Genomic DNA, 14,173 nt, shown 5'->3' with positions numbered 1-14,173 from the left:
AACTTAGGTTCTTAGAGGCCTCAGAGGCACTACTCACTAGAAATTTGAGATCCTCCCAATTTATCATAAAACTCCAAAGCTCCTTCTTTGATTGCATTGGATAACAAAACTGGTTCCTTTTGCTGTATAGCAGGTAAAGGAGCTTAAAATGTCTTCGATTTTATCAGCAAAAAACAAAAAAAACAACACCAGGAATTATAACCTCTCATTTACAAAGTATATAGGACACAGAGCTGTAGGTTGCCCCAGGGCTGCTGCAGCTGATTATGGAGTTGTACTGAGGACTGGTAATCAGTTGAAATGTGTCCTCCAAAAAGATCTTGAAGTCTTGTGTGGGGAGACTTCCATCCTAACCACCCAGTAACTATGAATGTGACCTTGTCTGTAAAGAGGCTTTTGCAGACAATTAATATGAAGTCATTATAGAGCGGGCACTAATCCAGTATTATTGATGGCCTTATAAAAGGGAAATTTGGACACAAATATAATCATGTAAAAAAAGAAGAGGATGTAAAGACATGGAGAGAATACCATATATAAGCCAAAGATGCCTTAGGCTAGAGGCTACCTGGTGCTAGGAAAGAGGCATGGAACAGATTCTCTCCCACTGCCCTCAGAAGAAACCAACACTGCCAGCTTGACCACAGACTTCTAGCCTCCAGAACTGTTAGATTATACATTTCTGTCATTTCAGCCAACCAGTTTGTGGTACTTTGTTGTGGTGGCCCCAGGAAACGAATACAGGAACCTTTACCTAATCTTGGCAAGCAGTTATGGCTTCTTGCCAAACCAAACATCCATGGGACTACATCCTCACAGAGGTAGCAACTTCTTCTGAAGGACACCTATTAGCAGCCTAAACTTTCCTCTAAGAAACCCAGCCTACTCTTGTCTCACACTGCTGAAGGCAGCTACTGCTATGGTCTGAATGTTTATTTTCCCCCAAACTCTGTATGTTGAAACCTGATCATCAATGTGATGATGTTGGAGTTTGGGCCTTTGGGAGGTAATTGAGTCATGAGGGTGCTGAATGGGATTAGTGCTTCCTATAAATGAGGCCCCAAAGTCGCCTGGCCTCTTTCATCTTCTGATGATGCAGTCAGTTGGTGCCATCTATGAATCAGGAGGCAGGCCCTCACCAGCCACCAAATCTGCTAGTGCCTTGCTTTTGGATTCTCCAGCCTCCACAACTGTGAGAAATAAAATTTTTGTTGTTTATAAGCTACCCATTCTATTGTATTTTGCTATAGCAGCCTGATACCGTTTGGCTCTATCCCTACCCACATCTTACCTTGAATTGTAGCTCCCATAATCCCCGTGTGTCTTGGGAGGGACCCGGTGGGAGGTAATTGAATCATGGGGGTGGGTTTTTCCCATGTTGTTCTTGTGATAGTGAAAGTCTCACGAGACCTGACAGTTAAATAAAGGGCAGTTCCCCTACATATGCTCTCTTGTCTGCTGTTATGTAAGATATGCCATTGCCCCTCCTTCACCTCCTGCCATGACAGTGAGGCCTTCTCAGCCATGTGGAACTGTGAGTCCATTAAGCCTCTTTTTCTTTATAAATTACCCAGTCTTGGGTATGTCTTTATTAGCACCGTGAGAATGGACTGATACAGTAAATTGGTACCAGTAGAGTGGGTTATTGCTATTAAGATATCTGAAAATGTGGAAGTGACTTTGGAACTGGGTAACAGGCAGAGGTTGGAACAGTCTGGAGGGCTCAGAAGAAGACAGGAAGATGTGGGAAAGTTTGGAGCTTTCTAGAGACTTGTTGAATGGTTTTGACCAAAAAGTCCAGGCCGAGGAGGTCTCAGATGGAGATGAGGAACTTACTGGGAACTGGAGCAAAGGTGATTCTAGCTATGCTTTAGCAAAGAGACTGGTGGCATTTTTCCCCTGCCCTAAAGATCTGTGGAACTTTGGACTTGAGAGAGATGATTTAGGTTATCTGGCAAAAGAAACTTCTAGATGGTAAAGCATTCAAGAAGAAGCAGAACATAAAAGTTTGGAAGATTTGTGCTCACTTCAGCAGCACATATACAAAAAAAAAAAAAAATTGGAAGATTTGTAGCCTGACGATGCAATAGAAAAGAAAAACCCATTTTTCGGGGGGGAGAAATTCAGGCCTGCTGCCGAAATGCGCATAGGTAAGGAGTTGCCAAATGCTGATCATCAAGACAATGGGGAAAATGTCTCCAGGGCGTGTCAGAGACCTTCATGGCGGCCCCTCCCATCACAGGCCCAGAGGCCTAGAAGGGAAAAATAGCTCCCTGGGCCAGGTCCAGGCACCTCCTGCTGTGTCCAGCCTAGGGACTTGGTGCCCTGCATCCCAGCTGCTTTAGCTCCAACCGTGGCTAAAGGGGGCCAAGATACAGCTCGGGCCATGCATTCAGAGGGTGCAAACCCCAAGCCTTGGCAGCTTCCATGTGGTGTTGAGCCTGCAGGTGAACAGAAATCAAGAATCGAGATTTGGGAACCTCCTTCTGGATTTCAGAGGATGTATGGAAATGCCTGGATGTCTAGGCAGAAGTTTACCATGGTGGCAGGGCCCTCATGGAGAGCCTCTGCTAGGGCAGTGCTGAATGGAAATGTGGGGTTGGACACCACACACAGAGTTCCCACTGGGGCGCTGCCTAATGGAGCTGTGAGAAGAGGGCCCACTGGGGCACTGCCTAATGGAGCCATTAGAAGAGCTGTGAGAAGGGGGCTGTGAGAATGGTAGATTCACCAACAGCTTGTACCATGTGCCTGGAAAAGCCACAGGCAGTCAATGCCAGCTCATGAAAGCAACCAGGAGGCCGGGGGCGGGGTGGGGGCAGCTATACCCTGAAAAGCCACAGGGACGTAGCTGCTCAAGACCGTGGGAACCCACCTCCTGCATCAGCATGACTTGGATGTGAGATGTGGAGTCAAAGAAGGTCATTTTGTAGCTTTAAGATTTGACTGCCCTGCTGGATTTTGGACTTGCATGGGGCCTGTAGCCCCTTTGTTTTGGCCAATTTCTCCCATTTGGAATGGCTGTATTTACCCAATGGCTGTACTCTAGTTGTATCTAGGAAGTAACTAGCTTGCTTTTGATTTTACAGGCTCATAGGTGGAAGGGATTTGCCTTGTCTCAGATGAGACTTTGGAATGTGGGCTTTTGAGTTAATGCTGGAATGAGTTAAGGCTTTGGGGTACTGTTGGGAAGGCATGGTTGGTTTTGAAATGTGAGGACATGATATGTGGGAGGGGCCGGGGCAGAATGATATGGTTTGGCTGTGTTCCCACCCAAATCTCATCTTGAATTGTAGCTCCCATAATCCTCATGTGTCATGGGAGGGACCTGGTGTGAGGTAATTGAATCATGGGGGCAGGTCTTCCCCATGCTGTTCTCATGATAGTGAATACGTCTCATGAGATGGTTTCATAAAGGGCAGTTACCCTTCACACACTCTGTTGCCTGCCTCCATGTAAGATGTGCCTTTGCTCCTTCTCCGCTTTCTGCCATGATTGTGAGGCCTCCCCAGCCATGTGGAACTGTAAGTTCATTAAGCCTCTTTTTCTTTATAAATTACCCAGTCTCGGGTATGTCCTTATTAGCAGCATGAGAATGGACTAATAGCCCAAACAAAGACAGCTAACATGGTTTTAACATGTCTGACTGATGGAGGTATAACAAAACCAACTCATTGTGTTATTAGTATACTTGAGGAAGATCTTAGGCACACAGCCAGTACAGGTAAATTAAAATCCTCAACATTAACTTGGAAGTTTTTATTTGTAGGAATCAGTACTGGCCTCAAAACCATTTTTATAGCAGATTCTGTATATCAAAGCCACCAAATTTCATAGTCTTTCTTAAAATACCACTCACTTTTCTCTCCTACTTAAAAATTGGATGCATTTTTCTTCTTATTTTAGGGTGTGAGGGGGGATGGAGTATCATCAGATGGTAAGTGGCTTATGATCAAGAGAAATGATACCAGTGAAAATCTGTCAGAGTTTTCCTTCAGTCATACTGTCTTTAGTTGCAGGTGTTTGAGTGAGAGAAGAAATAACTATCAAAGACCAAAGAGCTTATCTTCAATTTTATTGTTGGGAATCTACAATTGCAAAGTGGTTCAAAGTCATTTCTTACACCACTGCACAATACACACACACGTTTAGGAAACTTAAAAAAAGTTCTTTAAAAGATTCTAATAAGATTTACCCTATTTTACTGGCCAAGTGTAAAAAATAAACCCTAAATGTACCTTTCTCTAATTTTCCTTGTACAATCTTATTGACATTTTTTATAGCTAATCCATATATGCATAGAACTGAGGCTATTATTTTGCTGCAACAACTTTTATAAAAAGGTTATGAAGTTTAAAAGTATATTTTGTATCAAGAGTACTTAATATTTGTAAACACTAAGAAACAAACATACTTCCTATCAAAACCTCTAGCTGCCATTTGCACACTATTTTTAAGGTGAAGCCTCCCGTTTCTTGAATTACTTACGCAGAGCTGAGCAGGCTCATATGGTTCCACTCCCACCTTAAGTATTTGTTCTTTGGGCCTAAGTCATTTCATCAGCATGGGTATTTTCTGACCACCCACTCAGAGGGTCCCACTTTCCAGCAGAAGTTCTCATATCTGGACTTAAGAATGATTTACAGGCCGGGCACGGTGGCTCAAGCCTGTAATCCCAGCACTTTGGGAGGCTGAGGCGGGCGGATCACGAGGTCAGGAGATCGAGACCATCCTGGCTAACACGGTGAAAACCCGTCTCTACTAAAAATACAAAAAATTAGCCGGGTGTGTTGGCGGGCACCTGTAGTCCCAGCTACTCGGGAGGCTGAGGCAGGAGAATGGCGTGAACCCGGGAGGCGGAGCTTGCAGTGAGCCGAGATCGCGCCACTGCACTCCAGCCTGGGCAACAGAGCGAGACTCTGTCTCAAAAAAAAAAAAAAAAAAAAAAAAAAGAATGATTTACGGTGACTGTTCAGATTTGGAGGCAGAGCAACTTAAAAAATGAATACCTCTTCCTAAAGTCATTTATTTTCTTCAAGAACTCTGGACGTTCCATAACTAGATGTGTGGTATGAGTAGAATGAATGCAGTGCTGGCATCTTGCTGGAGAGGGAAAAGTGCAGGTTTAGAATTACAGCTTATCTTAGAAGGTTCTCTTCTCATGATACCTTCATATTAGGAGAAGAAAGAGGACAGAGGAAGAGCTGATGAAATCTCATAAAATAACAGCTAATGCCATGTGTTGGGCACTATGCTTAACAAATGTCTGTTTAACATGTGTAAATGCTCTTTAGCTCTTGCTTTTCTATAGTATAAAATAGTCCTGGTGTCCTGTTCTTCCCTTTCCTTTCTCTCCTGTCCTTTGACTGTCTTTTGCAGCCTCTGGCCTTTCTCATTATCTACTACAGCTTGCTACCTGACTCATCAAAGGCACATGGGTATTGCAAGAGAGGATGGTATCCTGTGTTTATACCATTAAACTTGCTATTATAACAGGAGCTATAAAGTGAAAAAATAGAGACAAGAAATAAAGCAGAGATTTGTCATCCATGAGCTTGGGGCTATTGATAATTATGAAGAGAGGAAATATTAAATATCATTCTGAACAGTAACTTGATATAGTTGAGAATGCTGGACTTGAGTTCAGAAGACCTAGGTCTAGGTCTTGGATCTGTCAGCGTTAGCTGTATGGTCAAGTTAACCCTTTCTGAGCTTCAGTTTTTTTTCATCTGACAGGTGGGAAAAACATCTCTCTTTCCTACCAAAAGTAAGTTGTGGATATCAAATGAGACAATGTGCTTAAAACTTCCTTGTGAATGATAAAATTTTATGTAAACATAAGCTGTTTGATGGATTAGAAATGGATATGAAGAAGAAAAATATGGTTTAAAATTGTTAGTAAAATTTTATTAAAATTTGGACACGTAAACTATAGTTGGCTTTCTCCTTATAGGGCCCTATGTTAATTTTTTTCTAACTCACTAGCTTGCTGACCCTGAGTAATCATGTCAGTCTCTTCATTTTATAATGCTCTAACCTTCAGATTCTAGGAGCCTGTAAAGATGGTTTTTGCTGTCACAAAGCCAGGTCCTAAAAGGCAGATTTGAATCTCACTTGAAAAAATGCAGTTTCACACATTAAAGGCAAGGAGAATTTTTGACTATTGGTATAAAACAAAGATCACTGCCCAAAATGAAAGAAATATTAAAGAAAAGCTTCCATGGCAGTGACTTCCTGTGGAAAACTTGATCCGACCTTCAACTGCTGGATAAATTACTTTCATTTTTGAGATATATGTAGAAACCACGTTGATATCTTGGTCACCTAGAAAAACATATACATTCTTTTAACTACAGAAAAGGTAATTATCAATCAACAGTAAGGTAGTCCTTTGTAATTATAAAAGGGAAGCTATTTCATAAGCAGGGGTAAAGCGTCACAGAAGACAAGAATGCTAGTGATCATAAGTACAAAGAATTTGATTGCTTTTTCATGCTCCAGATGTAAAATGTGTCTGTTGTTCAATATTGGGTAATTGGGGGAAGTAGAGTTGCCTCAGCTCTGAGATGACTCTAGAAAGAGGTCATTGACATCATAGCCTTTGAACCACTCCAGAACAAGGGCATTAGGGAACTGGGTCAAGAGCAATTAGTTGAGAGATAAAACTGGCTTCCTTTTGCTTGCCTGCCCTATAATTATTTTCATATAATTGATGATGGGACTTAGGGGGATTTCCTTTACCAAAGAGAGGAGAGGATAAATGCTAATTGCCTATAGCTACAACAAACCCGTGGGAACCTAACAGGATTTTATTTTAAAAATATCACTCCAGTACTTAAGAACCCTTCTCTCTTCAGTGGTTTTCACCTCTGGGTGTACACTAGAATCACAGAAAAAGAGTTTAGCCCCAATCCAGTTAACTTAGAATCTCTTAAGAGCTGTGGCTGAGCCATTGGTATTTAGTTTAAAATGCTCCTGAAGTGATTCTAATGTATAACCAGTGTTGAGAACCCTTAGGTCCAGGGCTTCCTTAGCCTTCTGCATGAGCTCCTCTCTCTAAAATCCTTCAGTCTAGGCTTGAGTGGTGGACAGCTGATGGCCATCAGCCTCTTTGTCTCATGGGGCTTTTATGCCTGCCCTTCCATCTTCTGTCACGGAAGGGACAGAAGAAGCCAGCACCTTTCCTCCCAGGAAGGGCTGCCTCCTCTGGTCTGGTCCTGCCCTCCACCCTCCTTGGAATAAGTAGCTAAAATGACAGGTCCAGCATGATAAGACTGAGGAAGATCCTGGTGGAACTTCCCAGAGATGCCAAGAAGCTGCTTTGTGTCTTGCAAGCATGCTGGTCTCTGCCCTAGGAAGAGGAAGGGGAAGTGTGTTCTATGTCAGTGGTCTGTATGCACATAATGTGACTCTCAACAGAATTTCTAAAAGTGAGGCTGGCATATAATGTCCCTCAATGCTGCCAGAAATACCAACTGACATCAAGTATGGTTATTCCTATGGTTTGTACCACCAACCCACTGTACTGAAAGGGCAGTGCTTACCCTTTCCACTTCTACCTGACTGATTCACACAGAAAGCTTCTTCAAGAAAGAAAATTTAAATGATTTAATGTGATGGTTTTCCATATCCTAAAATTCCAGAGGTGTGATTTTTCTGTAAATGCAAAACTCATTTACAATTCACAATTTAAATAGCTGCTTAGATGTAGTTAAAAGGATTTTAAAACATTTTTGATTTACAAATGTTTTCTCTCTGGGGTTGGATGAAGGCATGTGTGTGCTCGGGGAGTGACAGGGTACATAATCCTCTGCTGTGCTGTGCTGCTGCTTTCCAACAAGCAAAGCAGGAGGGCAGTCAGCAATACAGGGAGTCACTTTGCCCTCCTGGCACCACTAGAAGCTCCCTTTCTTGGCCCAATTTTGTTGTTCTTTAGAGAAAGGAAGAGACAGTCATGCTTACCAGAGTCATGTCTTAATAATTCATCTTTTATCATCTGGAACCCATCTCCACCATTGGCCAGGAAGTTTGGGAGGATCACCTTATATACCTCGTCCATTTTGAGAGGGTCATAACTGGGCACGCGACACTTGGTGCAAAGAACATCTAATTTGACTACTCTGTCTCCAGGTTTTCGGGAAAGATCATATACCACATGGATTCCTAGAAAAGAAATGAGTCTGTTTTCACCAGATCCAAAGGGAGATTTCTGTTTCCTAAGGAATTTTGGCCAAACTCTAGAATTGGGGCATGGGGTTGTGGTTTTTCCTTTGGTTTAAACCTGAGTGAAATTTTATCAAGAGAATTGTGACATTGCAGCCACCCTTTATTCTTGAGTCCTTCCAGGACGTACGAGAACCACTGGAAGGAAAACCAGCTCTGGACCAGAATGGGCAAAGGGTGACTCTACATGGAGAAACCACATCTTTTTCTGTTTTTCCCTTAAAATGCTGAATTGGCTTACTAAATTGATTCAATGGCCTTAGAAAGTGAGAAACAGATCAGAGGCACAGAGCATTTTACAATTTTGAAGACCATTAAATGGTGGTCATTTGGGATTGGGTGACTTTCACAAGGCATAGAGCTATGCAGTACTTTGCTAGAGCATCAAAAAACTGCTTTTCCCTCAACTCCCTTCTGGGAAAATGGAGGATGTTTGGGTTGCCCCATAGGCAGTAGGATAGGGCCCCACTGCCTTCTGTAGCCCTTCAATCTCAACAGCAATGTGTTCTGCAGAGGAGAACTCAGCAAAGCAATTCTATCAATCAAGCGGGACCACAACCTAAGGTTAAAAAAATGAGGCCAGATTATGGTTTCCAGGTAAAATAAGATTGCTTTTAAAGGATTAATTCACTGGACTGTGGAATTATTAACAAAAGTGTTTCAGAAGCCCTTGGCAATTTAGGAAGCATTTATTTCCGTTCAACTTTCACTGCAGCCCATGAGATAAACAGGAAAGGTTTTCTCCCTGTGCCCAGAGGGGTTGAGAACTTGCCCCAGGTCACATGGGATTAGAACCAGGTGTGTCTAGAATCAGGTGTGTCTGTGCAGTAGGCTGTTCCTTCCAGGAATCATCCTGGTTAATACAGATTGAACAGCATTCCTGTAAATCTTGGCATGGTTCCGGGCAATGATGAGTAGAACAGAGGAGAGGATTTAAAACATATATATATTGAATGCTTAAATAACTAAGATTTTATTAGAAACTAGACCTCAAAGCAGCTGACCTGCTTAGAGGGCCCACCTGATGTCCAAATCAGACTTGGCAGATACTGCTTATTGCCAGGGCTTTGGGGCTTTGACCCCAACCTAATCTCAGTGGCTCTGAGAGTCCACAGCCATTAAAGGATAAGGTATTGGTGTTGGGTGGGGAAAAATCCAAACCAACTTGACCACAAGAATTTTGGTGAAGGGGAAGCTGAGCCAACCAGCAGGAAATGCCACATCACTTTAGATGGGCCAGCCCTACAGGATGGGTGACTTACCGCCCACCTGCAGGAACTCTCCAGTGGACTGGCCATAGCGGTGCACGCTGTGCTCAAAGGCCTTCTTCAGGGTGGAACCTTTTAACTGGACCAGGTCAAATGTGCCTCCAAAGGGCAATACAGCAGCCAGGTTCTCCCAGGTAATTGTGCCTGAGGGTGGTCACAGATGAGGCAAGAAGGAAAATAACTTGAGAAAATGCTTACACCATGACCAGTTTCCCTCAGTGCTGGGGGAAGAAATGAGGGGGACATGGGGAGGCTTATAGAGCATCATCAGCTATGTCTAAGTGGTTCCTGACACTGAGGGAGGGAATGAGTTTAGGAGGCCTCTGGCCCTGCACTCCATCACTGGGCAAGATGGCGGGAGCTCACAAATGGCTGTGCCTCAGTTCACCATGCTCAATCTTAGATCTGCTAGCTTGGGGCTGGATCTCCAGTAGTTTGTTTTGCATTGTTCCGTTCCTCCAGACAATGTGTCCCTGCAACCTGTCCCTGTTGTCTGACAATGGGATGCGTTTGGGGCCTTATACTGATACTGATTGGTTTTCACAGTAAATCAGGGAGGGCTACAAGAGTGTCTTGAGTATTTGTGTAGTTGATTTGTTTTGCCATATGATATAATCTTGGATATCTGTAAATATACTAAGGTAACATTTTAATCCAGTGGTATGTCTTTTGCAGGACAGAAGATTGGTGATTTTGTCTCTTTTTCAGATGCCAAGGTGGCGACTGTTGTTATTTTGCATAAATCAGAAACAACTAGTATAGCTTTGTAAGTCAGAAATTCAGACCAAGTTTGAGTTCCACTAACCTTACCTGCAGCTTCTGTGTGTGAATACATATAAGAACACACAAGCTTGTGTGTGTCCTTCGGGCTAGATTTTAGACCTTAATAATGGCTAACCCTAAGTTAAAGGACTGACATTCTGGTACATGGCTGGCAGCAGAGATGAACTGAGGCTGCACGTGGGTGTGTTCAGGGCAAGAACCACAGCAGAAAAGGAGATCAGAGAGAGAACATGACACACTGAGGAGCTGGGCCTGGGAGCATACCATTGTTGCGCTCATCAATGGGCGACCGGATACCACCTCCATTTAAAATGCACATAGATACATGGTTCCAGAACATTTCATCCGCATGTCTGAGGTTGTTGTTAATCTGCAACAGTAGCACAGATTTACACTAGTTACTCTGGTTCTTCTTCCTTAGGATCAGCTTCAGGAATCTGGTTAGCTCTAGTGAGGAAATAAAGGTACTTTTCACCTGCTGCTGTGTTCCCAGGGATCTCTCAACTATAATTAGAACTAATTTTATGCTCCCAGAAGTAAAAATATACTGTTACCAGTCCATGTCAAACTCTTAGTTCCCCCTCCTAAAAATCCCATACTGTCAGGCCAGGTGGCCTTAGTAAAATGGTCTCTCGGTTGTAGCCCTGGTGTCAGGACTGGGCCTCCCATGCAAGGTGTCCTGCAGAGCCACTCCTGCACAGGCTTCTCCAGGGCAAGCTATGCCCTCTTCCTGATTCTGAGGGCTTGGCCCTAGAGCCTGCTCAACACCAGACCTCATGCCAAAGAGAACCTGGCCTCCATGTCTGTGTCTCCAGCTGATTCCCAAGTTGGCAGTTTTGGAAAGACAGAGACCGCCTTTTGAAACTGGGGAGAATCACATCCATTTTATTTTACAAAATATATGTTTAGTTATATGAAATAAAATGAATATATTCTCATTTAGGAGAAAAAAAGCAAAAAAAAAAAAAAAAAACAAAAAGCCAGGCATGGTGGCTCACACCTGTAAATCCCAGCATTTTGGGAGGCTGTGGCAGGTGGATCACCTAAGGTCAGGAGTTTGAGACCAGCCTAGCCAACATGGTGAAACCCCGTCTCTACTAAAAATACAAAAATTAGCTGGGCATGGTAGTGGACACCTCTAATCCCAGCTACTTGGGAGGCTGAAGCAGGAGAATCGCTTGAACCCGAGGGACGGAGTTTGCAGTGAGCTGAGATCATGGCACTGCATTACAGCATGGACGACAGAGCAAGACTCCGTCTCAAAAAATAAATAAATAAATAAAATAAAAAGCAAAAGCTCTCCTTTGTTCTAGCCGCTTTAACAGAGTGGGTAACACTGTCAAGAGCCTGGGTTGTTTCCCTCCAGACTTCTCTTAACATTTATATACCAGCTTCTCCTTAACTACTTCTCTGGCACTGACCGCATGATGCCGAGGAGACACCATGAGTCTGGTCTTGGCATGAGCATGATTGTTGTCATTTAACATGGCAAACATTTATTGAGTGCAGTTGTATCCTGGGCACTGGGCAATGCATGCCAAGCACTGACAGAAATGACTTCCCTGGGTGCAGGCTGTGAGCCCATGGAAGTGGTAGTCCGACACAGGAGACCTTGGCTCAGTAAGGCCCCCAGAGAGCTACCATGGCCATTCTGCCTGGAGACAAGTAGATGGTCTTGTTCTTCATAGCTGATCTTCCTCAGCCATAGGACTTGTTATTACCATTAAAACTGTGTGTTGTCTTTCTGTGCCTGTGAAAGAGGTTCCTGTCACACAAGGCCAAGGTTCTGTGGAGTCCAGTGAACAGATGAGGGAAAAACAGTCTGGCCAAGTTGGATCCAAGCAGATATGCTTTTATCTATTATGTTGATATCTCCAGGGTAGCAGAGTTTGTGCATTTGCATCATCTTACAAAAGGAAAGCAACATCCAAAATTCAGACATCTAAGAACACTTTAAAATAAAGGTTTTAGTTCTTGTAAAGCAATATGTTGGTGGTTACCTGATCTCCTTCCAGCACCTTAAGAAGGTTCTGAGTATGAAGCTACATCAGGCTTTTGTTTAGGCACTAGTGTTTTATTTATTTTTCATATTTATTTAATTTTAGAGTCTCGCTCTGTTGCCCAGGCTGGAGTGCAATGGTGCAATTATAGCTCACTGCAGCCTCCTGGGCTCAAGCCATCCTCCCACCTAAGCCTCCCAAGTAGCTGGGACTATAGGGACATGCCACCACCCTGGCTAAAAATGTTTTGAAATCCCTCATTCTGTAGCTATCAGTCTATCCCTTCTCACATCCTTCCTTACTCTTCCCTCTTAATTTCCTTCCTCCCTAGCATATATCCACTCCTGCTGATGACTTACCATTGCATCACAAATCAGATTGCCCATGTTACATTCTCTAAAGCGGCACGATTGAGAGGAGCCATCCAGATAGACAATTGTTTTCCCCAGTTCCTGGGTAGAATAATTATCCAGTTTTATCCTCCATTTGTTAATGTCTGCTTTTATGCTTGGATCTAAAAGAAAGAAAAGAAGTTAGCCTACAATTAAAGCAAATCTCACACTGGGCTAAATTCTGGAAAAGGAATGAAACATCATCTATCTTACTTGCTGTGAGAACATATTTCTTTACCATATTTGTGTGCATTTTGGTTTTGACCATGAAATTTCCTTAGGAACTTCTATTTTGTTTCCTGGTAATAAGACCTGGAATGCATCTTAATTTAAGAATATTATGAACATCTACCAACTCATCACATCTGTATGAGCTACCCATTGGCCCACCTGGGACAGCATTAGTGGTGGCGGTAGGAGCTCTGAAAGGCCCAGGGGCAGTTATAAAAGGCCTGCTGAGGTGCAGCTGGGCTATTGCTGTCAGCGTGGTCCTGGGCCCCTTACCCATCTGGCTACTGAGAGGCCTGTGTTGTGACTACAGGCTGTCCTGGGTGCTGTGCACCTCACCTTCCTGACGTGATCATAGTCAACAGAAAAGGGAAGGTGAGAGACAAGCACAGGATTGTGTTCTGTATACATATGAAAATCAATGATATAAAAATGTATTTTTACTCTGAGACTCAGACATAAAAATAAGGTACTCCCTCATTTGATAAAGAAACTGAGGCTCATGAGATTGGGCAACTTGCCCAAGGCACACTGCCTCTAGTTGGGGGGCCAGGACTTGAGCCCTGCTCTGCCCAATTTGAACCCCTTTAGTTCAGTTATCTCTCCTGTAAACACAAGCTGAGAGTGGCTTTTGCATGTCAGGATCAAGATTTTAAAAGGCAGAGGAAGCAGTGATGTATGGAATCCGATGCTGAGAAGACTTGAAGAAGCAAGTGGGGCTTTTGGCATTTGGGTGTGTTTTAAATCTATCCATGAAGAGGGCAAACTCAAGGAAGAAGCTAAATTCTTCAACAGTATTATAGTCTTTTCCTGAAACATTAAAGGAAAAAAATGGGAAGGAGGAAAATATCCAGCCATCTAAATTTTAGATTGGTGGAACATTCCCCTGAACTTCACTTACCTTCAGGAATGCTGCTGTTTAGAAGAATGGGATTTCCATGGGAAGAGATGACGTTTCCTCTTTCATCAAACTCGATCTTCAGATAGCCTAAGTATTTGCCAAAAGCATAGGCCTGGACTACAGGAACCTTCCGCCCATCATCAGAAGTGACTATGAATGGGTACTTCCCAGCAGGCACCTCTTTGGAAGGTGGATTGCCTGAAATAAAAGAGCCACAGCTGATCAAGTCAGCCCTTGTACATACATGGCTGGCTGTAGGCCAGCAGGCCACTGGCTGGATGACAGAGTTCTAAATTGATGATTTGCCATCTGTTGCTCTACATAGTTAGTCTTTCAGAGCCCTCTCTGGGCATTTGCCCATTTCCGAATGCCCTTTTG

The 14,173-nt window shown here is 43.3% G+C and overlaps 1 protein-coding gene across 2 annotated transcripts in view; it reads right to left on the bottom strand.

Moving 5' to 3' along the window:
* Positions 1-4,060: 4,060 nt before the first annotated feature.
* Positions 4,061-14,173, bottom strand: part of NT5E (5'-nucleotidase ecto) — a 45,570-nt gene continuing 35,457 nt past the window's right edge. Inside the window, exons 4-9 of one of the 2 annotated variants that reach the window (XM_055257632.2) lie at positions 13,796-13,993; positions 12,634-12,788; positions 10,539-10,644; positions 9,486-9,635; positions 7,963-8,163; positions 4,061-6,324 (exon numbers count right to left, since the gene is read on the bottom strand). In XM_055257632.2, the coding sequence (XP_055113607.1) occupies positions 6,161-6,324; positions 7,963-8,163; positions 9,486-9,635; positions 10,539-10,644; positions 12,634-12,788; positions 13,796-13,993 (974 nt within the window). In that variant the 3' untranslated portion in view covers positions 4,061-6,160. The remainder of the gene's footprint in view (positions 6,325-7,962; positions 8,164-9,485; positions 9,636-10,538; positions 10,645-12,633; positions 12,789-13,795; positions 13,994-14,173) is intronic. The other variant, XM_055257642.2, reaches the window with a different exon arrangement.

This window comes from Symphalangus syndactylus, chromosome 2 (assembly GCF_028878055.3).
Source record: "Symphalangus syndactylus isolate Jambi chromosome 2, NHGRI_mSymSyn1-v2.1_pri, whole genome shotgun sequence".
Classification (NCBI taxonomy): Eukaryota; Metazoa; Chordata; class Mammalia; order Primates; family Hylobatidae; genus Symphalangus; species Symphalangus syndactylus.
The sequence above is the reverse complement of the archived record's forward strand: the minus strand, read 5'-3'. Positions and strand labels throughout refer to the sequence as shown.